The sequence below is a fragment of the Gossypium hirsutum genome, chromosome D04 (assembly GCF_007990345.1).
Source record: "Gossypium hirsutum isolate 1008001.06 chromosome D04, Gossypium_hirsutum_v2.1, whole genome shotgun sequence".
NCBI classification, from domain to species: Eukaryota; Viridiplantae; Streptophyta; class Magnoliopsida; order Malvales; family Malvaceae; genus Gossypium; species Gossypium hirsutum.
Window position 1 is genome coordinate 55,463,451 of NC_053440.1, and position 24,573 is coordinate 55,488,023.

Sequence of the window (24,573 nt, forward strand, 5' to 3'; positions counted from 1 at the left end):
ATTGCATTCTTTCTGCAACTACTAATTGTAGCTCCAGTGTCTATCAAAGCATTTAGAGAATATTTTTTATATTTTCTAAACTGGAATGTAATTTTAATATTTATTCCAACTTTTGATTTTTTATCAATTGTTGAAGTTTGAATTTCTTCCATTCTAGTGTTTCTAGAATTACTACTGGGTTCAGTAGGGAATATAGGAATATGAACAGTTTTCATTCCTATTAGTGTACTAATATTATCCTCTTCTTCTCCAGGTTGAGAACTAGAGGGTAAAACTAAATTTTCATTTGTATTTGTTATACAATTATTTTTAAAATATAATCTATTACCGGACGACATATATTCTATAGTACTTATTGGTTTAGAAGTACTTATACTACTAATTTTTTCTATCATCCAGTCTTTTGGAATTGATAGATCCTTTAAATGTAATAATTTCGACTGTATCTCAGTAGTAAACATATTTGGTTCAAAGAGTTCTATAATTTTATTATTAATCTCTTTTATTTCTACTTCTGCCGTATTTGTATATTAATAGAAGTCCAACTGATTGTTAGATCTTCTGCTAAATCATTAATCTCAGACTTTTTTGTCTGAATCCTAAGGCAAAAACACTCTTCTATTAGAGGATCGGTAATGGATATAAAGTAATTTGGTTTAACCTTAAATCCTATTACTCCTGTATATAAATTAGACTGAATTCCTCCAATAAGTGATTTTATTGGATTTTCAAATCTTTTATCTAAAAGAACCGCTATTATAGGAATATCGTGACCTTTCCTAAATAAGGCTCTAATAGTGATCATGATTATACCTAAATGTATATATCTGAATTGAGGATATTTCTTTTTAATCCTCTTGATTTTATCTTTAGTAAATAGAGGGATTTCTGTTAATCCTCCTCTAGTATCCTTAGCGACTGTGTTACCGCAAATTTTTTCTATATGTCTCTGAGTCCATATTTTAAACTTAGAGATTTTATATATTTCTTCTTTAGAAATATGATTTTTATTAATCTTTTCTATCATTTCATCAGAAAAGTCTTTTTCTTCTCCGATGAAACTACCTAATTTAATATCCTGTTTTTCAGAATTAGGAATTTCTTCTAATTGATTATTAGAACTATTTCCTGTATTAAACATAAATATATATTCTTCGTTATTATTAGAGTCTGTTTCTGATATTAACTCATATAATATTTCTTCAGGATTTATTTCCTTTTCAAAATATATTTCTAAATCTTGTTCTTCAAGACTTTTTATAATTTTCCTAGTATTTTTTCCCTTGTTAGGACAATTAGTAGCTACGTGACCTTCTTCATCACATATGAAACATTTACAAATTTGTTTCTTTGGTTTAGAAGTTTTTCTCCTAACAACCTTTTGACTTTTACCAAAAAAATTTTTATTACCTGGTTTCCATTTTCTTAATTTATATTTTTTACATTTCTTATTAGTATTAGGACGTATTTGTTTACATCTAAATTCCCATTCATTTTCTAAAATTTTAGTACAATAACTATTACTTAATTTATGCTTAACTTGTTTAGCAGCTTTACTTTGCAAACAATGTAAAGTTATTCTTTCTCTTGTAAAGTTTATCCTATTTCCTATAGAATCTAAATTTTCTATCAAAAAACCAGATGTTTTACTATGCTTATCTAAATAAGATGCACATTTATTTATACATATCTCATCCCAAGGTGGAGGTAGTTTATGAAAATATTGGTTTTTTCAAAATTCTATATTTTCATTTTTTAACTTTTGATATTCATGAAGAAATTTTTTAGAAAATTCTTCTCAATATCTAATATCACATAACTTAATCTTTGAAAGGATATAACTGGATGTACTATCTTGATCTTTTTTATAAAAATATCCACAAAATTTTGTTTTTAGAATTAAAGTTAATCCTTTTAAAAGATCCTTAAGGGTTCCTATCTAATTGATTAATTGCCCTTTTTGTTCTTTATCTTTCTCAGGCTCTTCCCATCGTCTAAGAAATTGTAGAAAATCTCCTTGAAATGTTCCAACAAAGTTTTTTAAGAATTTTTCTTTTAACTATGTATTGTTGTTTACAACAATAGTCATTGACTGTGCCCAATCATCTATGGTTTTTTTCATAGTTTGAAATAGGAGTATTAGTTAAATCTAAGTATATTCCTCCCTGGGCCACAATTCTTTTATTTAAGTCATCTATTCTTGGTTGAACAGGTTGACTAGATGTTTCTCCTGAGCATTCAGGTTTTACATCATTTGTAGCTATATTTTAGGTTTTGTTACCAAAAATCCTAATTGTGTCGTTATCAATTTCAAAATCTTTATTAAAAGTCCTAAGATAATCATTTGTTTGACTATCTGACTCTATTTTCCTTTTTCCATAAGGATCTGTTGGTTCAGTATCCATAGGTTCTGGAATTTCTATATTTTTTTCTTCAGATAAAGTTTTTTCTTCATCAGAATTATAAGTAGAGACTTTTATGTCTTCATCCTGATCTGTTGAAGTTTTTCTTCATCAGATCGATTTTTAAATAATTCTGTGTTTTCAGAATTACTCGAACTACTACTATCTGCAGTATCATATTTTAGCATATAATGATAATTAAACAAACTAAATAGATCTTTATGTTTTTCATGAAGCTCTTCTATTAGCTTTAAATATTCTAATCTTTCTAATTTATCATTACTATTACTAAATTTTACTTTCCAATGCTCTATTAATTCTTTATAACACTGGAAGTCATATTTTTGTTGTTTTTCATAGTTTTTTTTTCCCTTTTTTTATGACTTTTATAATTCTTATCTGTTTTAGAACTACTAGATTCTTCTGAATAAGTGTTTTCTTCCTCATCAGATAAAGCTAAAATCATATTATTATTACTGTAATATAGTAGACCTAAATCCACATCAGACTCCATATTATTATTAATAACTTAATCTAATTTATTATTAACATTAGTTAATATTTCTTTAGACTCATGATTTAAGTCTAAATTTTTAATTTCTCCTAAATTATTTACTTTCTCTTCTACCTTATTGACCTTAGTATACAACCTAGAAAAGTAAAAAGAAGTTATATCCACCAGACTATTTATACCCTTACTCAGAGATGAAATGTTATTTTTTTTCTAGAGTCTATATGCATAGTATGATTACAAGTTTTATCTTGAAATTGACACTCAATTTGTTCCATAATATTTGTCCCTGGTACCTAAAACCGTCTATTATCTTAATCGTCTTCACACAACGCCTAACGTCCTCCCTGGACTCAAAGGCAATAAGAAGACAGAATAACATATATATGGGTTTTGGGTCAAATAACTGTGAAACAAACAAAAATGTAAATCAAAGATAAAGGAAAAAATAATCCTGTCATGAATAAAATGTTTAGAATATGTATTTATAACAAAGATAGGAAATATTACCAGTAGAAATATTCACAAAAATAGATGAAGTAATTTGCGGAAAGCAAATTCAATTTCAAAAAGCTTTTTCAGAATATTTTCTACAAGTATATGTTTTTAATAATTATTTAGATAAAAATTTTCCTACTTTAAAATATAGATTAGATCATGAACCATTTGATATAACCAATATTGAATGGGTTTTACTAAGGAAGTTGTAATACAAAATTTCTCTTTTAATCTGAAAACCAAAATTCGAACGATTTTTTTCTCTGATCTCCGACATTGGTTGTTAGATCGACTTAGATTTAAGATATGTTCTGCTACTCGTCAATGGGTATTGATCCACCATATCGATCGTTGAATCGTTACTTGGAGCTTGCTGGCAGAACTTAAAAAAAAATTTAACAGCCTATTGACTTAAATAAAAACTTTTAAATAGTTCAGTGACTTAAATGAAAACTTTCAAATAGTTCAGTGACCGGATTGTAACTTTTTTTAGTTAAGTGACCAAAATGAAAAGCTACCTATAGTTTAGTGACTAATAGTGTAGCTTACCCTACTTTAATTTGGTCAATTTTAGTACATTTTTTTTTGAAGTTTGAACTTGAGATTGAATTGCAAACTATAGTAGTTAAATTCATTATGTCAAATTTTGCTATTGGTTTTGTACTATGCGTAAGTTTCGGATTTAGTCTTAATTCTCTAATTTGATCATTTTAATCATTATACCTTTCTTATTTTGAAATTCTAATCATGGTTCATATGGTAGTTGACATAACAATACACACGTGATAATATGTTTGTCGTATAGAATTTTGGAAATGTCAAAATTTAACAACTGAAATTTTACAATTTAAAAAGTACAAAGACTTAAAATGATCAAATTAGAGTACAAAAGCTAATTTTACAAGTTACATATAATATAGGGACTAATAGTGGATTTTGACCAAAATCATGTTTTTAACAGAAAGGACAACTTTCTGAATTTAAAAGGTTACAATGTGAAGTTAGTTCTGTATTTTGATAAAATTTGAGATTTAGTCTTGTAATTGAAAATTTAACAAATTAAGTCCTCCTACTTTTATAATTTGAAATTCACAATCTAATCATTAACATTGTTAGTATTTTTTGTCAAAATTTGTCAACTTGACATATTAGACTACCCTAATATGACGTGGTATATGATTGACAAAAAATAAATATATTAAATTGAAAATTTCTAACATAAATTACCAACAATGATAATGATTGGACTTATATTTTTAAATTGGAAAAAAAAGTAGTAGGATTGAAATTTTAACTTTTAAAGTAGAGGGACTAAATATCATATTCTGCAAAGTACAAGGACTAATATCATATTTTAACCAATTAAAAAGTAAATTTGGCCCAACCCAAAAGCCCATCTGATTACGACCCTTTCTACTTCTACCATTGTACATAAGGCTATTTCCACAGTGTTCCTGCTAATATTCCATCACTTTCTCGGGAAATCAACGATGGCAGATTGGACCCAACTCCCCAAGGAACTACTAGAACTTATTTCCAAACGCCTAGGAACCCACTATGACGTCATCCGTTTCCGTTCCGTTTGCTCCACCTGGCGCTCCGCCGTTACTGCCCCCAACCGCTGCCGCAACCGCTTCGCTCCCCGTTTCCCGCTTCTCCCTATTTCCTCCCAATTCTCCCTCTCAAAGCGCTCCGTATTCCTCCTCGGATCACCCACAACTAGTACCCAAACAAACGCTTCGAGCCCCTCCTCGTGGGTAATCAAAATCGAAGAAGATCCGATGAACGGCAGAGTCCAGCTTTTGAACCCTCTCTCAAGGTCTCGTTTCGATTCTCTCCCTGATAATTTCCCCAAACCTTTAAATTTGTTGGATTTTAGGGTTCTTGAATTGGGTGAAGAGTATGTGCTTCATTATTTAACTCATCACAGTGTGGGCAACTTGTACATGGAAAAAGTTGTCCTATCTTGTTTAGATGATAATGTTAACGATTTCATTATACTTACAATTCATGTTTCTGGGAAATTAGCAATGTTTAAATCTAGTGTTAAGAAATGGGCTATAATTCAAGACATGCCATCTCCTTTTGACGATGTGATATTATATAAAGGGAATTTTTATGCTGTTGATAATACTGGTAGGACTGTGGTAGTGGGATTGGATTTCGAGACAAATTTGATTGCTATGCCTGTTTTTGGTGGCGATAAGAAGTTTTTGGTTGATTCAAAGGGTGAGTTATTGTTGGTTGATATGTATTTGAGCATTGAATCTGAGCCAGGTTCGTCTTCTTCTTCGGCCGGTTTCGGGTTCGTCGAGGAGTATTTTGAAAACCTTGCTTTGTATATGAACGAGAGGATGGTTAAGTTTAAGGTTTTTAAGTTGGATGATGCTGGTAAGCAGTGGGTTGAAGCTAAGGATTTGGACGATCGTGTGTTGTTTTTAGGTGATGGTTGCACCTTTTCTGCTTCAATAGAAGATTTATCCGTGTGTAGAGGGAATTGCATAATCTATGTGGATAATTTCTTTTATTCGCTCGGGGAAGAAGATGGGGCGTCGGAGCATTGTGATGTAGGTGTATTTGATTTGGAAAGCGGTTCTATAGGACCATTAACAAAGTTTCCTCAATTTTCCGAGCTATTCTGGCCACCACCTCTTTGGATTTCATCCACAACAGCATCGGATGTAAGTATTTTTGTTTTGCAGTGTTGAACTTTGGGTCGAGTTTTTATTTATATATAGTTCTGTGTACTATTGCAATAGCCACGAGGATCTTTAAGCATCAGAATCCCTAAGTAGAATCACATAAAAAACTGGTGAAACTCCCCGGAAAGCTTTTTGAGTCGTGTTTTTTATGTGAGATACCGTTTCTATGGTTGATAGTGGAGGAAAAGATATGCTTAATGGTATAGGCATGCTAGCTTCAAACTATGTCTTGAAATGCTATGCATCTAATGTTAACTTACTGAAAATGCCAATGAGAAGTCTAAATTGAATGCGGATCTCTTTCATATGTCTCCCAGTACATTCTAACGGTTTAGAATTGTTTATGTTGATTTGTAGTTGCGATTTGGACAATTGCGTTAAGCGCTCTGTCCATGAGCCTGCCATTTTATATTTACTTCTTGTAAGTAGTATTTCTGCAATAAATTTGTGCTATTTACTGCAATTTTATTGGTAAAAGTCATGGAGGCCCCTGAACTAGGAGTTATATTGCATTTTACCCCTCTACTAAAAAATGGACAAATTAATCATTGTACGTTAGATCGAAGAGCAAATTGGCCCTTTTTGTTACAAATTTCATCAATTTGTACTGTTAAAAACTGACTTGATTGACGAAATAATTAGGCAGTAACACGTGGCCATGCTAATGTATGGAGACCAGTTTTTAACAGAAAAAATGGATGGGATTTTTAGCAGAAAGACTAGTTTGTTCTTTGATCTAATGTATGGGGAGTAATTTGTTCATTTTTCGAGTAGAGAAGGCAAAATGCAATTGGACATTTTAGTATAGGGGCCTCCATGTTACTTTTACCCTATTTTCATTCAATTCAGTCATATTTGTAACAGCATCTTAAAAGCTGGTTTGGTGAATGCTATAGGCACAAATAAACGTCGGAGAATCGGCCTAGCCTATATGATCGGGTTGTATATGGCTGATTGTCTACCTATGGTTATCGGAGAATCAGCCTAGTGTAGTACGTGTCGTACTTCTGCTTCATCATCGGGTTGTATATGGCTGATTATCTACCTATGGTTGTTCTTTGTATATACTATCCAACTGAAGCAGCTATCATACTGATCTTTTGGGAATTCAATCATAAATTTATACTTTGCTCGGATTCTTTTTTTTTTTCTGGAAATACTCGTGTGTTCAATCTTGAAGTACTCATGTTGAAGTATATTTGGACATGTGTACAGGGGATATGATCATAAGGACTCTTCCAAGGAAATCTTGGAAAAATTGAATTCAGGCTTCCCTTTTTCAATTATTGTTGTGGCCATGATATGATAATCTTGGAGTTTAATGTAGTTGCTTCATGTAATTGTCCATATTTTTATGGAAACAAGTCGAAAGTTCGACATCCAAAGCATTTTCATTTGTTCTTAAGCAAAGGATCCTTTGAATAGACTTAAATTTTTTATTGGAGTTTAATGATAATCTTGGAAAGTTTTTTTATTTATAATTAATGTTTTGATGATATTTTTTTAACTCTTTTATTTATAAAATTAAATAATTATTAAAAATATCATAAAAAACATTAATTTAAAAAATTTTAAAACAATATGAAATAAAAAATACATTAATATGTTTATAAAAGTAATGAAATCTCAAACTCAAGGATATAATCGTATAATCGCAATTATCTAACCATCTAACAAAATGAGCTAATATGTTAAAAATGTTAATTGAAAATAATAATAAAAATTTGATGCAACATGAAATAAAAAATACAAATACGAGTAATAGAGGAATCAAACTCGAGACTCAAGAATGTAATTACAACTATATAACCATCTAACAAAAAAAACTAATATGTTAAAAAACATTAATTAAAAATTTTAAAAGCTTCAAGTAACATGAAAAAATACAAATAGAGCTGAAGAGAAATTGAACTCGAAACTTGAGGATGTAATTGCAACAATCTATCCAAAAAACTAATATGCTGAAAAGATTAATTAAAAATTTAAAAAGCTTAAAGCGACCTGAAATAAAAAAATATAATGTGAATAGAAGTGGAATCAAACTCAAGACACAAGGATAGAAATATTAACATTTAACCAACTAGCCAAAGCTAAAAGCACATTTAATTGGAAGAGTTTTCCCATAATGTCCACTGAAATGCGTCTAGTTTTTCCAAAATTAATCTAATCCAGTAAATTTTACAAAAATTGACAAATAATTAAGATTAAAAATCAACATTTTTGGATAATTCACCCAAGCTTTTAATCATTATTCCAAGGTGTAATAATAATTTTATTTCATATTTTTTTTCTTTCATCCACATTGTCACATGATCTAATATCTATAATCCATAAAAATTTAAATACCAATATTAGATAAAATTTTAAACTGTTTTGTGTTTTTCAAAAAAAAAATTTAAAACAGAATTAGTCAAGATAAAATTAATTAGGGTTTAAGAAAAAAAAACTATATTCCATCTCATAGATATATACATACATATATCATGAATTCCGGTCAAATGCCCTCTTAAAAATAGAAAATTGCTATTTAGACCCCTCTAAAATATATAAAATTAAAAATTCATATAGCAAAATTACAATTTAACTCTCTTAAAATAATAAAATTTTAATTTTGTCTTTCTAAAAGCTATAAAGCTATAATCTAATATAATTGTGAAATTGTATTTTAACTCTTATAAAAACATATAACATAATTTCGACCACCAAAAAAATTTCTAGCTTCATCGCTACATATATCATCATCTAGTAAAACTTGAACGATAAACCGGGTACATAAACAAAACCAACCAAGTAGAGAAAAGGGAGAACATTTGATGTATTATAGGTGCATAAGTTCCATGCACTATCAGTGAATAATAACATGACGTATTATCATCAAATAAAACAAAAAAAAAATAGTGAAGGACCTATAAACAAATATTAATAACTTTATTTAAACATAATTAAATAATAATTAATTATAAACAAATCTCAACATCCTAAACCCTTAAACCCAAGATCTTAAAGGGGAAATTATTAATATTTATTTATAACAGGTACCATTAAAGTTTAATTATATTTAAATAAAATGCTTAGTATTTATTTACAAGTCCTCCATAATGTTATTATTCACTAGTGGTGTGTTAAATATTATTCCTAGAAAATAATAAACTAAAATAGGGCCTCATTAGTTAAATTTTACACAGTAAGAATTAGGGTTTTTTTATCGATTGGGTTTTAGTTTGATTGGCATGAGCATTATTGTTAATGTAGAAGGACGTAGGTTCAAGTGCGCTCAAACTTATCCTCCTATTTAAGAGCAGCTATGATCAGAACCTATAACAAGATTGTTAAAAAAATTATGATTTTTTTAATTAATAATTTTTTTCTAGATAATATATATTTTTTAAATTATTCTGGATAATATGTTTTTAGATAACTTTTAAACAGGAAAAAAATTATCAAACAAGATAACATTAATTAAAAGATCATGACTAACTAAATAATCCCATAATTGTAAACTTTGATTTCAATATATATATATAATCTACATATTTAAGATCATAGAGAAAAATAAAACCAAAAAGAAGATGCATGCAGAGAGTGATTCAGATGGAACGAGCATTGATGTGTCATGGGCAACAAGGTCACCGTCGAGAAGACCATTTTACTATGTTCAAAGCCCTTCCAACCCTGACGTTGAAAAAATTTCATATGGTTCAAGCCCTATGGCATCACCAACTTACAATAATTATCATTACCACCAATGCTCTTCCTTTAACCATTCTAGGGAGTCATCCACTTCGAGGTTCTCGGTTTCCGGTAACATCCCGAGGACTCTTTCGGGTTGGAAGCACGAACAGATTGGTCATGGTGATGATGATAATGACGAGGAGGACGATGATGGCCGCAGCAATAGTAATAATGTGAGGCTTCTTTATGTTTTTTGCCTCGTTTTAGTGTTGCTTGTGGTGTTTGCTGTGGTGGTTTTGATTAGGTGGGATGCTAGGAAGAGATATGAGCCTGAAATCTTCGTTAAGGTATGTTCTTTTTTAATTTCTTTTATTAAGGTTTTGGTCGAAACTGGATTAGACCAATCGGATTAATTTTATCTATTTTTTTAAATGTTTTTAAATTTGGTCTAATTAGTTTGATTGAAAATTTTGTATTGAAAACAATAAACCTTTCTTCTATGTGAGTCAACTTGAAATTTAATTATCGAATTTTTTTAGGCTCTTTTTACCGAGTTAGATTGTGTTGGGTTCATGTATGACATTAGCATCATATATAATTGTGTGGTTCAACTTGATATGTGAAACTCAAATTTTATTTAAAATTTGATCATATTTGTAAATAACTAGTATGATGATATCTGCCTTTGACATAATGTTTAGAACTATCCATAACCCTACCCCAACCCATAAATAGGAGATAATACTCTCAGCGCACTTAAACTCACGTCTTCCTTTATTGACAACAATACTCATACCAATTGAACTAAGACTCAATCCACAAACAAACCCTTTTAAATTTATACAAATAATTATAATTTGATCCTTAGGCAAGTATAAATAAAAATAAGTAATTGAATTATGAAAGTTGCTTAAATGCTTAGACAACCATAAATAGTACCTCTAAACATTTAATTTTTTGTCCAAGTTCATTTTCGGATCTATTCTCTAAACTATATTTAATGGTTATTTGGCAGCGCATAGTGTTTGAGAACTTGTATTATCAGGCAGGAAATGATGAATCAGGGGTGCCAACAGATATGCTTTCACTTAATTCGACAGTCACGATTTCATACAGAAATCTAGCTGCTTTCTATGCCTTCCACGTCACCTCTACTCCTTTAGCGCTTCACCATTTCCAGCTCAAACTTGCTTCTGGAAAGGTAAAAACTGTTTCTATAATCCCTTGTTTATGGTATAAAATATCAAATAGCAGTAAAAAATGGAGGGTTAAAAAGCTTAATTCAGGTTAAACCGGTGAAAGGGTAAGACTTGGGCTTAATTGTGGTTTTAGCCCCTCAATTATATTGAAATTTGGTATTTTCCCTCTAACTTGCCACAGTTGGTCTCTTTTTCTTTTATAATATTTATTGATAGGTTCAAATTGATAACAATTTTAACTATTGTGGTAAATATGTTAATAATAATAGCTGTTAACAGATAATAGTGTTATGAGTAGAATTGAATTATAAATTTTTAAATAGGTAAAAATATAATTTAATGATTAAACTAACTTAAAGTTTTATAATTTATAATACTAAGCAGGGATTATAATTTGGAAAGTGCAATTTGACCATTTTGGGAGGTTAAGGCCCGATGATTTTAACTAATGATAAATTTCAAAATTATATATGAATTTTTATTTAATATGCAATTTGATATACGAAACTTTGAGTTTGTGCAATTATACACATGAAACTTTAGTTGTGGCTCGGATATATACATGAAACTTTAATTTTGATTGTTCATACACATTTTTATATTGGATAAATATAATTATTTGTGTATGTAATATATAAACACTAAATGATGAATATATCAATAATTATGTTAATAATTTATGAGAACTGGATCAAATCAAAATTTTATATACAAAATCGCACATTAAATCAAATCTAATGTATAGTTTTGAGATTTATACCTTTTTATCTAAAACGTTATCAGTATTACTAATGACGTTATAAAATTAGAGATACCTAACAACGATTAAAACCTAAAATTTTAGGGTTTAGGGTTAAGTATTGTTTAATATCTTACAAGCTTACCATTGATGAATTAAAATAGATGGAGGAGTTCACTCAACCAAGAAAGAGTGATCGGACAGTGAAGACAATTGTGGCAGGGCATCAAGTTCCATTATATGGTGGGATACCGGTTCTTGTGGACACTAGACCGCATCTGAACCGGATTTCAGTGCCTTTGAACCTCACTTTCATGGTGAAATCAAGAACTTACATTTTGGGCACAATGGTGAAAACCAAGTTCTATGGTGGATTCATATGCTGTTTCACATTCAAAGGAAATAAACTTGGGGAATCCCTTAATCTTACAGATTCATGTATTTATCAGTGAAAATTTGCTCTTAATTACAATACTTTACAAGATTCAAGACCATATATGTTTTTGCAAATTAGTCAATTTTTTACATTGAATTCGAAAAATTTTATTAATCAAGGGTGTTCACCGTCCCAAGTGTGATCTGAGTTTGAGTCGTGCTAGTCGCGTTGGTTGTTTGAGCTTTACCCTGTTATTGTAATTCAAAAAAAAATAATTATACATTTTTAGCTCAAAAATTATAATTTTTTCATTTTAGGAGAGATTAATGGTGGATTTAGATTGGAGGTGTGTTTACCTGTGGTTAGTGTAAAGATTAGATATTATAACGACACTATAACGTGAGACAAAAAGTAAACTAAACGCATCATATTACACCCCACTGTCTATTCAAACTCACCCTAAATTGAGTGACTGTATCTAAACCTGTCAAGTTCAAAAATGACTGGAATAATAAACTATTAAAACCGAAATGATGTCACCTAAAATGACTTGAAAGTAAATTGTAAGTTGTAATGACACTCGAGATAACCCCACATGAAAATCAAATTGGTAAACTCAAAATGATTTTATCTATAGCCATTCCAAATTTGCCAAACGTTATGTCCAATTACACTATACTCCATGAACGGTTAAACACATGGCTACAATATATAGGTCCATTACTTGGTCAGTCCATACAATATAGGCTATTGAAAACCAAAAACAATAGTAGTTTAGCTGCTGCTTTCAGTTCCAGCGGTGGTTGATCTGGGTCTACATGTGGGGAAGTTCATAGAGGCTATTTAGGCCTACGGCTAAGCTGAGTGGCTGGGAAGCTGGTGATTGGCCAAATTTTGACCCTAAAAATGATAATTTTATGTTTAATTTTTTTTAGAAAGGATTAAATTTTAAATTATTGTATACCCCTCTATTCTAGGACACATGGTAGCACAACAAGTTGTTTTAAAGACGTCTTTTCAATTTTTATCGATTGGTTAGTTGTCCAATGATTAATAATCTGAAATGTTTGATTCCAGTCAATCTTGTTAACATTAATGGAAGACAATTAATAATGGTTGCCATTAACATTAATGGGAGACAATCAATAATGACAACCACCAACTTTGGAAAAGTGGCAAGGGATAATTTTTTTTGGTCCTTGAGATAATGGGCTATTTATTGTTTGGTCCTTGAACCTCAACTATAAATAGGCCTTCTCATTTCTCATTTCAATTCATCCCAACCAATCTTTCTCTCTTAGTTTTTTTTTCTCCCATTTGAGAATTCTTAAGGAATTCTATTTGTTTGTAATACTTTGAAGATAGTAAAGTTATCATTTGGTGTTAGTGCCCGAGGACGTAGGTATAATTTACCGAACCTCGTTAAAACTCTTGTGTTCTTTATTGTCCTATTTTTCTTTCAATATTTGAGGGTATAATAGTAGTATTTAATTGTGCTATTAAATTACTATAGAAGGGATATTCTGTCTAAGGAAAGACTTGGTATTTAAGAGATCCATGTGATCCACCTCTCTTCCTTGGGAATTGAACTTTGTGTGATTTTTTAGTACAATAATTTACACGCTTCCGACCCTATTGGAACAACAAGTGGTATCAGAGCCGAAGGTTAATCGTAGTATGCTCTGTGGTTGCAGTTTAAACTGATCTTCCACATCAGAAAAGATTTCCTTAGGTATATTGAAAGATTATGGAGAAAACGGTTGGTGTAGGAGCTTCAACATCGTCCATGTGGACAAGACCGACAATTGCAAATGCAAGATTGGCCGTGGAGATCTTTGATGGCACGGGCCATTTTGGTATGTGGCAAAGTGAGGTTCTAGATGCCCTTTTTCAGCAGGGTCTAGACATTGCCATTGATGAAGAGAAACCAGATGATGTACAGGAGAAAGATTGGAAGGCGATCAATCGGTTGGCATGTGGCACAATTCGATCATGCCTTTCTCGAGAGCAGAGGTATACTTTTTCAAAGGAGACTTCTGCAAATAAGTTGTGGGTGGCACTTGAAGAAATTTTTTTGAAGAAAAACAGTCAAAATAAGCTCCACTTGAAGAAAAGACTGTTTCGCTTCACATACGTCCCAAGTACCACAATGAATGATCACATCACCAAATTTAATCAGTTAGTCACTGATTTGCTGAATATGGATGAGACATTCAAAGATGAAGATTTGGCTTTGATGCTGTTGGGGTCACTTCCTGAGGAGTTTGAGTTCCTAGAAACTACTCTACTTCATGGCAGGAGTGATATATCTCTGAGCGAAGTCTATGCGGCCTTATACAGTTATGAACAGAGAAAGAAGGACAAACAGAAAAGCTCAATCAGAGATACAGAAGCTTTAGTAGTCCGAGGTCGTTCATACAATCGGAAGAAAACTCAAAAGGGGAGATCAAAGTCAAAGTCCAGACTCGGGAAAGATGAATGTGCTTTTTGTCATGAGAAAGGCCACTGGAAGAAAAATTGTCCAAAGCTGAAGAACAATACTTGGGAGTTGGCGCAATTACCGAAAGGTAAAAGGGCAATCGGATGCAAGTGGGTATTCGCAAAGAAAGATGGATCTCCTAGCAAGAAGGATATTCGCTACAAGGCAAGATTGGTAGCTAAAGGCTACGCTCAGAAGGAGGGAATTGACTACAATGATGTATTTTCCCCTGTTGTGAAGCATTCCTCCATTAGAATTTTGTTGGCCTTGGTAGCACAGTTGAATTTGGAACTAGCTCAACTTGATGTTAAGACGGCTTTCTTGCATGGTGAGTTAGAAGAGGAGATCTATATGACTCAGCCCGAAGGATACACAGATGCTGGTGGTAGAAATTGGGTTTGTAAGCTGAACAAATTGCTATATGGATTGAAGCAATCCCCGAGGCAGTGGTACAAGCGATTTGATAGCTTTATGAGAAGGCAGAAGTACACAAGAAGCAAATATGACAATTGTGTATATTTGCAGAAGCTGCATGATGGATCTTTCATTTATCTACTCTTGTATGTTGATGATATGTTAATCGCTTCGAAGAGCCAAAATGAGATAGATAAGCTGAAGGCTCAGTTGAATCAAGAGTTCGAGATGAAAGATCTAGGTGAGGCCAAGAAGATTCTCGACATGGAGATAAGTAGAGATAGACCGAGAGACAAGCTCTGTTTAAATCAGAAGCAATATCTGAAAAAGGTATTACAATGTTTTGGTGTAAATGAAAACACAAAACATGTAAGTACCCCACTTGCTTCTCATTTGAAACTTAGTGCTCAATTATCTCCGAAGATTAAAGATGAAAGAGAATATATGGCGAAAGTCCCATATGCTAATGCAGTTGGGAGTTTGATGTATGCGATGGTGTGTACGAGGCCTGACATTTCACAAGCTGTTGGAGTTGTGAGCAGGTATATGCATGATCCTAGAAAAGGACATTGGCAAGCTGTGAAATGGATTCTACGGTATCTTCGAAAAACCGTAGATGTTGGTTTAATTTTTGAACAGGATGAAGCACTTGGTCAGTTTGTAGTTGGATATGTTGATTCCGACTTTGCTGGTGATTTAGATAAACGTCGTTCAACTACGGGGTATCTGTTTACTCTTGCAAAAGCCCCAGTGAGTTGGAAGTCTACCTTACAGTCTACAGTAGCTGTGTCTACTACAGAGGCAGAATATATGGCAGTTACAGAAGCTGTTAAGGAGGCTATTTGGCTTAATGGATTGTTGAAAGACTTAGGAGTTGTTCAAAGTCACATAAGTTTATATTGTGACAGTCAGAGCGCTATTCATTTAGTGAAAAATCAAGTCTATCATTCAAGAACCAAGCATATCGACGTAAGATATCACTTTGTGCGGGAAGTCTTTGAAAAAGGAAAAATTCTACTTTAGAAGATTCCGACAGCAGATAATCCCGCAGATATGATGACCAAGGTGGTAACAACAATCAAGTTTAATCATTGTTTGAACTTGATTAACATCCTGAGAATTTGAGCACCTTCAGGTGTATGGCGCTCAAGAGCGCATTTGTAGGCACTACAAAAGATAGCTTTATCGAATTTGGGGAGTTGAAGGAAGTGTGTGAAGATGTGATTATCCTAATCAAATCTTCAAGGTGGAGATTGTTAACATTAATGGAAGACAATTAATAATGGTTGCCATTAACATTAATGGGAGACAATCAATAATGACAACCACCAACTTTGGAAAAGTGGCAAGGGATAATTTTTTTTTGGTCCTTGAGATAATGGGCTATTTATTGTTTGGTCCTTGAACCTCAACTATAAATAGGCCTTCTCATTTCTCATTTCAATTCATCCCAACCAATCTTTCTCTCTTAGTTTTTTTCTCCCATTTGAGAATTCTTAAGGAATTCTATTTGTTTGTAATACTTTGAAGATAGTAAAGTTATCATCTGGTGTTAGTGCCCGAGGACGTAGGTATAATTTACCGAACCTCGTTAAAACTCTTGTGTTCTTTATTGTCCTATTTTTCTTTCAATATTTGAGGGTATAATAGTAGTATTTAATTGTGCTATTAAATTACTATAGAAGGGATATTCTGTCTAAGGAAAGACTTGGTATTTAAGAGATCCATGTGATCCACCTCTCTTCCCTGGGAATTGAACTTTGTGTGATTTTTTAGTACAATAATTTACACGCTTCCGACCCTATTGGAACAACAAATCTCTCATTTTCCCTAGAAGGATCAACCATTCTCATCACTAGCTAGCCACTTGCTCTTGTTGGAAGGTTCTCATCCACTAGCTAGCCATTCGTTCTTGCCGGAAGGTTCTCGTCCACCCATTCTTCAAGACCTTGTTTTTCTATTGAATATATGATTTTTTAGGCCCACAACTCTGCACTGCGGCTCGGAAGAAATGACTAAATGTATCCCATCATAGACATTCTTCCCATGTATCCCACAACGATGGTTTGAAAGCAAGTTCACCACTTTACCACTACCAAATACAGAACCTCCCCTATAAATACCTGTAAGCACAATGAAGAGAAAATTGATCCTCAAGCATTCGAGCCACCTTATTGTCCTCAATTTCCTTACTCACTTTACTCCTTCAATTCTCCACCCTACTAAGGTAAACTAACTTTCCTTAACACCACCGCATTTTCCTCTGTATCTACTCCCTTATTGATACAACCACATCAACAAATTAATAAAATAAAAAAATTACATTTTAACTTTTTAACAAATATGATTTAAATTTTACTCTCCAAAAATAATAAAATTTTAACTCAACCCAGAAAAATTATAAAATAATAATATAATTATGAAATAATAATTTAATCCCTCAAAAATTTATAATTTAATTTCAAACCAAAAAATTTGAGACATTAGCAATTTGGCATGCTAAAACCTCACAATAGTGCCCATGAAAGGGCACGAGAATATATTGTCTCAGCATTTATAATCAATGCGTCATCCAATAGCCAATCCAAATTGACTTACAATCATTTGATTAATGATTTCCATCTTTAATCATTAATGGATTATCTTTAAATATAAAATTATAAAAAAAAACTATTTTGGTTCATATGGTAAAATAACTATTAAAACCATAATATTTGAACTCTAGTATGATTTATTGATCATGAGTGTTCATCCCGCAACTTACGTCATGAATTTGAGTTGTAGTGTCATTAGTGTGTGTGACAACCATTTATTCTTGTCAAAAGTGTGTGAATTGTATAAAAAAGATATAAAATTATAAGGTGTTTGATTAATAATAGAATCAAAATTTTATTAATTGATTTAAACTAAGTTGTAAAAGAATTAATTGTTAATTGAACCGACGGTTTTGTTAAGAGTTTAATTTTTTAGAGTTTATAAATATAAAAATAGTGTAATCATAGTACAATCATAAATGTATGTTTAAGCAATTATAAATAAAATCAAACTAATACAAAGCACAAACAAGCCCTTCAATTATCTAGTTCTAGAGAATTTGTGTGCTTGGGAGTCCCTGATGATTAAATAAATCAAGATTTTACTATGACTGCAATTTTAGAGAGACGCGAAAGCGAAAGCCTATGGGGTCGCTTCTGTAATTGGATAACTAGCACTGAAACTCGTCTTTACATCGGATGGTTTGGTGTTTTGATGATCCCTACCTTATTGACCGCAACTTCTGTATTTATTATCGCCTTCATTGTTGCTCCTCCAGTAGATATTGATGGTATTCGTGAACCTGTTTCTGGATCTCTACTTTACGAAAACAATATTATTTCTGGTTCCATTATTCCTACTTCTGCTATAGGTTTGCACTTTTACTCTGTAGCGACGTAAAAATTTTGGTTTCGGTCGCTAATTGTGGCGATTTATTGAAAATTTGATGTTTGATTTTTGAAATAAATAGGGAGTCGCCACCGATCCTTTTTTCTAGGTGTGATCGGACACCTATTAGATCTTTTATTAAAACAAACAAAAGGCTGAGTTTAAGTCTACGTTAAAAGCCAGAGGAAAATTAGGGTTCGGGAGTCGGTTACGCGCGAGGAAGGTATTAGCACCCTCGCGACGCCCAAAAATTGGTATCTCATAAACATGTGTTGTCTTGATTTTCAAAAATGCGAATTCAATGTAAAGTTTAGTTATGATCCGAAAAAACGAGAAATTTTAGTTTATCCCGGTTTTTGAGAAGGGTATGTCGTTTTAACACGAGTCAATTGACGTTCACCCAACATAGCGATGAACTCGATGACTTAATGTTAAATCGGTATATTGCCTTGATTATTGAAATTGATTTAAATCATGAATAAGAATATTTTCGAAATAATGCAAAGTAAAATAATATGAAATAAAAATCAATAAATGAAAGAGCTAGGAATATATTGAAACAAATAATCGAGGTGACAATAATATTAGAAAAGATGAAGGTATAATGTAATAATGGTATTGAACACGAAATGAAAATAATGAATGTATACACGTAATAATAATATTAAGAATGCGTGCGTACGATGACATATGTATATATAGCAATATTAAAAATCCATGCAACACGCATAGAACATGTACAGTATATGCATACCTTAGAAATGATAAGAATAATAATAAAACTATTTTGTACACTACACAAATACATACACACACATATATATATATAAACAATAGTATATACAATATAATATTAGAAATATGTGTACAATAGTGTAAAAGAAAAATATAACTAATAATATTAAAATATATACAATGATAATATATATAAAAGATATATGTATATATAATTATATATTATAATATTAAAATATAATAATACAACATAAAAAACATGACACAAATAAAGTATAGTATTAAGAACACATATATATAATACATGAAGAATATACATAATACTAAAATATTTAGGTAATATATGCGTATATTGAAAACTAGTAATAATATTACCGAGGTATATACAAATATATCAAGTATATATACGTATTATAAATATATAAATATATAACAAAGCATAAACTAATAAAAATAATAAGAATAATAATAATGATAACATTGGAATATAAAAGAAACAAACATAACATTAATAAAATATTAAAATAAAGTGAAATAAAAATATTAAATATGAAAATATATATAGGTATACACGTACATAATAAAAATATATACTAATACATAATAATAATAATGGTAATACTAATAATACTAATAATATAAAAATAACAAGGATATTTAATAAAGATATAAAAATCAACAAAAAAAGGACTAAAATTGAATTAAAAACAAAGTTGTGGGGCCAATTTGAAATGAAAACAAAGAAAAGGGACTTAATTGTACGCGCGTGAAACGTTGGGGGACCGAAACAACAATTATTTCTTTCCATTAAAACGCAGCACATTGGCGGGGACTAAATCGAAAAGTGCGAGAAATTATAGGGCCAAATTGAAAACCATAAAAAACTTAATTGTGAAGCATCAGAAAAGCGGAAGGACTGCGCGCATAAATATCCCATTCAAACGAAAACACGCGGATCCTCTAGCGGGTCGGGTCGGATGGGTCGGGCATGGCCAAAACGACGTCGTTTTGGGGCTTAAGTGTAGCCCCCAAAACGACGTTGTTTTGGAGGGCTATATAAGGCCTAAAATAACCCAAAAAATCATTTGGGGAGAGGGAAAGAAAAAAAAGAAGAGAGAGGGAAGAGAGAAGGGAGAGAGAAGAGAGGGGAATCCGGCCAGGGGCCAGTCACCGGACGGCCACCGGAGGCTCGCCGGTGCCGGCGCCGGCCACCGCGGAAAAGGTAAAAAATATATTTTTTTATTTTTTTCTATTTTTTTATGCTTAATAGTTTTTATGTTTTGATATTTTTTAGTATTTTTATGTAAAAAACAAACTCAAAACAGTAAAGAAAAAAAAGAAAAAAAAAGTCACCTTAGGTTTTAGATTTGATTCTCCGATTTGGTGTTAGAGCCCCTGATTGTATATGTATTTTCGAATGGTTCTTGTATTTAATCTGTTAATATTGAAAGAAAATCTTTGTTTCATAGCAAAAATCCCTTTTTACAAATGTTTATTTCTCAGCTTTATAGCCGACTACAAAACTAGGAAAATATTGTTTATCTTTTGTCCCATTCTGTTTGGTCTGCTTCTGTCTTCGCAGGGTATGGAGGAGCTGGTGGTGGAGGAGGAGCATGCGGCGGCAGATGGTGTCAGACGCGTGGGGGTATGGGGCTGCTATAGTGGAGCAGTGTATGGGGCTAAGTACAAGTGGGGAAGGTTGCGGCTGAGTAGGCTAAGGTTTCTGAAACCCTAAGTCTGGAGTTTGGGCTTCTGGGCCTGGGTCAAGTGTTGGGTTTTGGGTAGTTGGGCTAAGGTTTGGGCTTGTTTTGTTTAATGGGCTTATTGGGTTAGGGGTTTTTGGATTAGGGTAGGTTAGTTATTGGGTTTTGGGGGTGGCCCAAAATTGGCTTGTACATACTCGATCTGGGAAGCAACATCTATTGATGAATGGTTATACAATGGCAATCCTTATGAGTTAATTGTTTTACACTTCTTACTATTGGTGTAGCTTGTTACATGGGTCGTGAGTGGGAACTTAGTTTCCGTTTGGGTATACTCCCTTGGATCGCTGTTACATATCCAGCTCCTGTTGCAACTGCTACCGCTGTTTTCTTAATCTATCCAATTAGTCAAGAAATTAAAAATGACACATTAGACTAAAACCTACACATAGCAACAACATAACACATAATAATTGCACATGATGGTACTTAAACTTTGTTACACAATGACGCAGGGCCTCCTTAACCTTTTTCAACAATACAAAACCCCAATGGCAATCAAACCAACATTTCTTACGGATAAATAATCAGTTTTTTTTTAGCCAAGCAAAATTAATCTTTCAACGTTGTTTAATAGATAATTTAATATGTCTAGTAAAAATATCAAAGCATATTGATTTATTTGGTCTTCCAATTTTATAAAAAAAAAGTCATTTTAACACTTCATTTAATTTTTTTGTCCCTTTAAGTTCTTGAACTTGTGTTGTTTGTCAAATCACCCAAAATAGATGAAAAAGTTAATGTTTGTTAACTTAGCTGATGTGACATACATGTGGATACCACGTCAGTAATTAAATAATTTTTTAAATTTTTAAAAATTTTTAAAAATTATAAAATTTATTTTTAAAAATTAAAAAGTATAAAATCATAAAGAAAATATTTTTAAATTTTAAAATTAATTAATTACTAATGTGGTATATATGTGAACTGCTATGTGGATGTCTGTTTTGCAACGTTAATTTTTCTATTCGTTTTAAGATGATTTGATAAATAATGTAAGATTAAGAGTAAAACGATAAAAAGTTAAATTAAGGGCCAAATATCAAATCAAGTCAAAGTCTAAAAATAAAAAGAAAAATCTTAATAATTATCAAATATAAGAACGCATAAAAATAATATTTAAATATCAAATTTTGATTAATACAAATAACTTGGTTTTTTTAAATAAATACAAATAAATTGGTTAATATTATTTTTTAAAAAAAATGGGTCTAAAATTCTGCTCAAATCGGCTCAAATTAAAAATGCAAAATTCGAGTATGATTCAGCCCATCCGTATTATTTTTTTAGACTATTTTTTATATAAAAATAAATTTTAAAAATATAATACATCAAATACAATAAAACATGAAAATAAATGTTTCCCAACAAATTGAAAATAAATTAAAAAATCTTTATACTTAAATAACACTAAGATAATTGTAACTTAGTAAGCAAATGTTTCTAAAATTATAGCAAAATTAATAATAAAACAAGAGTTATACAATATCTAATAATAACAACAAAACAGTAGCAATATAATAGTGAAATGGTAGCAAAACAGTAGATTCGGGCCGAGCTCGGGCAAAAAAAAATTATTTGAGGTCCTACCCATTTAGAAAATAGGTCTTATTTTTTGTCTAAGTCTATTTTTTGGACTTATAATTTTATTTAAATCCTCTCACTTTTCAAATGAACCTTCAAACTTAAACGAATAGCTCGACTATAATGAATTCTACATTTCACCCACACAAAGGCACAATAATGAAGCATATAAAATTTCAAGCAGCTGGATTCAATAGTTTATGAAATCGATGATATCTGCTTTGAAAGCTACTGAAAATTTGAGTATTCGTATTTGGTTACGGTGGTATAAGGAGGGTTGAAAATCGTTTAAAGTGGGTTTGAAGGTTGAGAGAAGGATATAAAGTTTTTTTTTAAGTTATTTGACAAAGTATAAAATAGTGGAAAGAGTTTATACGACTTTGATTTAAAATTTTCTCGAATAACTATCTTTCTAAATAAATATAGGTAATTGAGTTATGATAAGTTTTTTGCACATGTATTTAGATGTGATCGGAGACATTGTTATCTTATTATAAATAAGTCATTATGTGGGTCTTATGCAATGGCAAATGTTGTGGAAAGAGTTAACTTTGAATACGGTGATCATGCAATGTTTGGCGAGACAATCCTTTTAAACGAGATAACCCCTTAACAATAGATAAGACGAGCTCTTCCTCATTTTCTTTTCTAGTCAAGATGATTGATTTGAACGAGATGATCACGTATATTTTGTGTTACACTCGAGATTAAATTATTTTATATTTATATAACTTTTTAAGACCGGGAATTAAGCAAAATCCAAACGTTTTATTGATATAATAATCGGACGGTTAAAGGTAGGCAATGGGTCCAAATAAGTATTTCTATAAACTCTAGGATGGTCCATTGGTTCTTGAAATTTTATGGCTTTGAAAATAGGGGAGAATCCTACTCAATGTATAAATAAATAATTAAATAAATAAAATATTAATCATCATTAATCAACAAACTTCATAGGGAAAGATTTAAGGATAAATATTAAAATTATACATGAATTTTGATTTAATGTACAATTTAATACATAAACTTTAATTTCGTGCATTTATACACATGAAATTTTGATTTTTGTTCAAATATATAAATGAAACTTTAATGTTGATTCAATTAAGCACATATATAAATATTTTTTGTGCAATATACAGACTAAAATGATGCAATACCAACAATTATGTTAATAATTTGTGAGAATTGGATTAAATAAAAAAATCCATGTATAAAATTACACAAAATCAAAGTTCATGTATATAATTGCACATTAAACCAAAATTGATGTATAATTGTGATATTTATCCCAAAAGTTTATAATCAAATTAAAAAATTAAGGTTAAAATAGGTAATAAGTCCCTATACTTTTATTTTTAGGAATTTAATCTTTTTATTTTTCAGATTTCAAAATTTAGATCCATTAAATTTTTTGTTGTTGAATTCAGGTTAATTATAACGTCATTTTTTAATTACATGGCTACCAATTGAGTATTTGTTTTATTTCAAAATATCACGCCAACAAATTTAACAAAAAAAAACATTGTTAATAGTTGAACCTTATTTTGAAATCTGAAAAGTAAAATAACTAAATTTCTGGAAATAAAAGTACATGAACTAAATTCTAAATTTTTGAAAAGTATAAGGACTTGTGACATATTTTAACAAAAATTTAAAAATAATATTTTTAACAATCTCATTATAGGTTTTGATCTGCTCTAGAACTACCCATAACCCCTTTCTAAACCATAAATAAGAGAATAATGCGCTTCAACACATTCAAACTCACGTCCTCTTGCATTAACAATAATACCCATGCCAATCGAGCTAAAATTTAAAAGGCAACTTTTTTTTTTTTTAATCTAGGGCATAGATTTCACATAAGCAAATATGCTTTGCTTTGGTAAGTGGGACTCAATGCTTATGCCATGGAATTTGTTCTTATCTCTTTTCACTCATTAACAAGCAATCATCTTTATTATTAGTTTTGTCATTCTTATCAAATAAATGATTAAGTAGGTAATGTGTCAAAAATTAAATTAAATTATATCTTAAACAAATTAAAAAATACACCCAATTCAATGAATTATATAC

General features: G+C 31.0%; 2 protein-coding genes and 1 pseudogene across 3 annotated transcripts; all 3 read left to right on the forward strand.

Annotated features, from left to right (window-relative positions):
• Positions 1-4,859: 4,859 nt before the first annotated feature.
• On the forward strand, positions 4,860-7,376 carry LOC107898544 (F-box protein SKIP23). Of its 2 annotated transcripts, XM_041090996.1 has the most exons (3): positions 4,861-6,092; positions 6,471-6,534; positions 7,010-7,376. In XM_041090996.1, exons 1-2 carry the CDS (start codon positions 4,902-4,904, stop codon positions 6,492-6,494), a joined length of 1,215 nt encoding a protein of 404 aa, XP_040946930.1. In that variant the 5' UTR covers positions 4,861-4,901; the 3' UTR covers positions 6,495-6,534; positions 7,010-7,376. The 2 variants fall into 2 exon arrangements, with proteins under 2 accessions (XP_040946929.1, XP_040946930.1); XM_041090995.1 differs by lacking the exon at positions 6,471-6,534 and having other exon boundaries at positions 4,860-6,092.
• A 2,299-nt stretch (positions 7,377-9,675) lies between these two features.
• On the forward strand, positions 9,676-12,331 carry LOC107898007 (uncharacterized). The gene is made up of 3 exons (XM_016823568.2): positions 9,676-10,132; positions 10,801-10,986; positions 11,888-12,331. Exons 1-3 carry the CDS (start codon positions 9,683-9,685, stop codon positions 12,173-12,175), a joined length of 924 nt encoding a protein of 307 aa, XP_016679057.1. The 5' UTR covers positions 9,676-9,682; the 3' UTR covers positions 12,176-12,331.
• A 5,755-nt stretch (positions 12,332-18,086) lies between these two features.
• On the forward strand, positions 18,087-21,292 carry LOC121216142 (photosystem II protein D1-like; annotated as a pseudogene).
• The last annotated feature ends 3,281 nt before the right edge of the window (positions 21,293-24,573 follow it).

Excerpts from the sequence above, each read along its gene's own strand:
- LOC107898544 (XM_041090995.1), top strand. The coding sequence starts at position 4,902 with ATGGCAGATTGGACCCAACTCCCCAAGGAACTACTAGAACTTATTTCC. Across the intron at positions 6,093-7,009 it reads CATCCACAACAGCATCGGAT|GCACAAATAAACGTCGGAGA; the intron begins GTAAGTATTTTT and ends TGAATGCTATAG.
- LOC107898007 (XM_016823568.2), top strand. The coding sequence starts at position 9,683 with ATGCATGCAGAGAGTGATTCAGATGGAACGAGCATTGATGTGTCATGG. Across the intron at positions 10,133-10,800 it reads AGCCTGAAATCTTCGTTAAG|CGCATAGTGTTTGAGAACTT; the intron begins GTATGTTCTTTT and ends GTTATTTGGCAG. Across the intron at positions 10,987-11,887 it reads TCAAACTTGCTTCTGGAAAG|ATGGAGGAGTTCACTCAACC; the intron begins GTAAAAACTGTT and ends GAATTAAAATAG.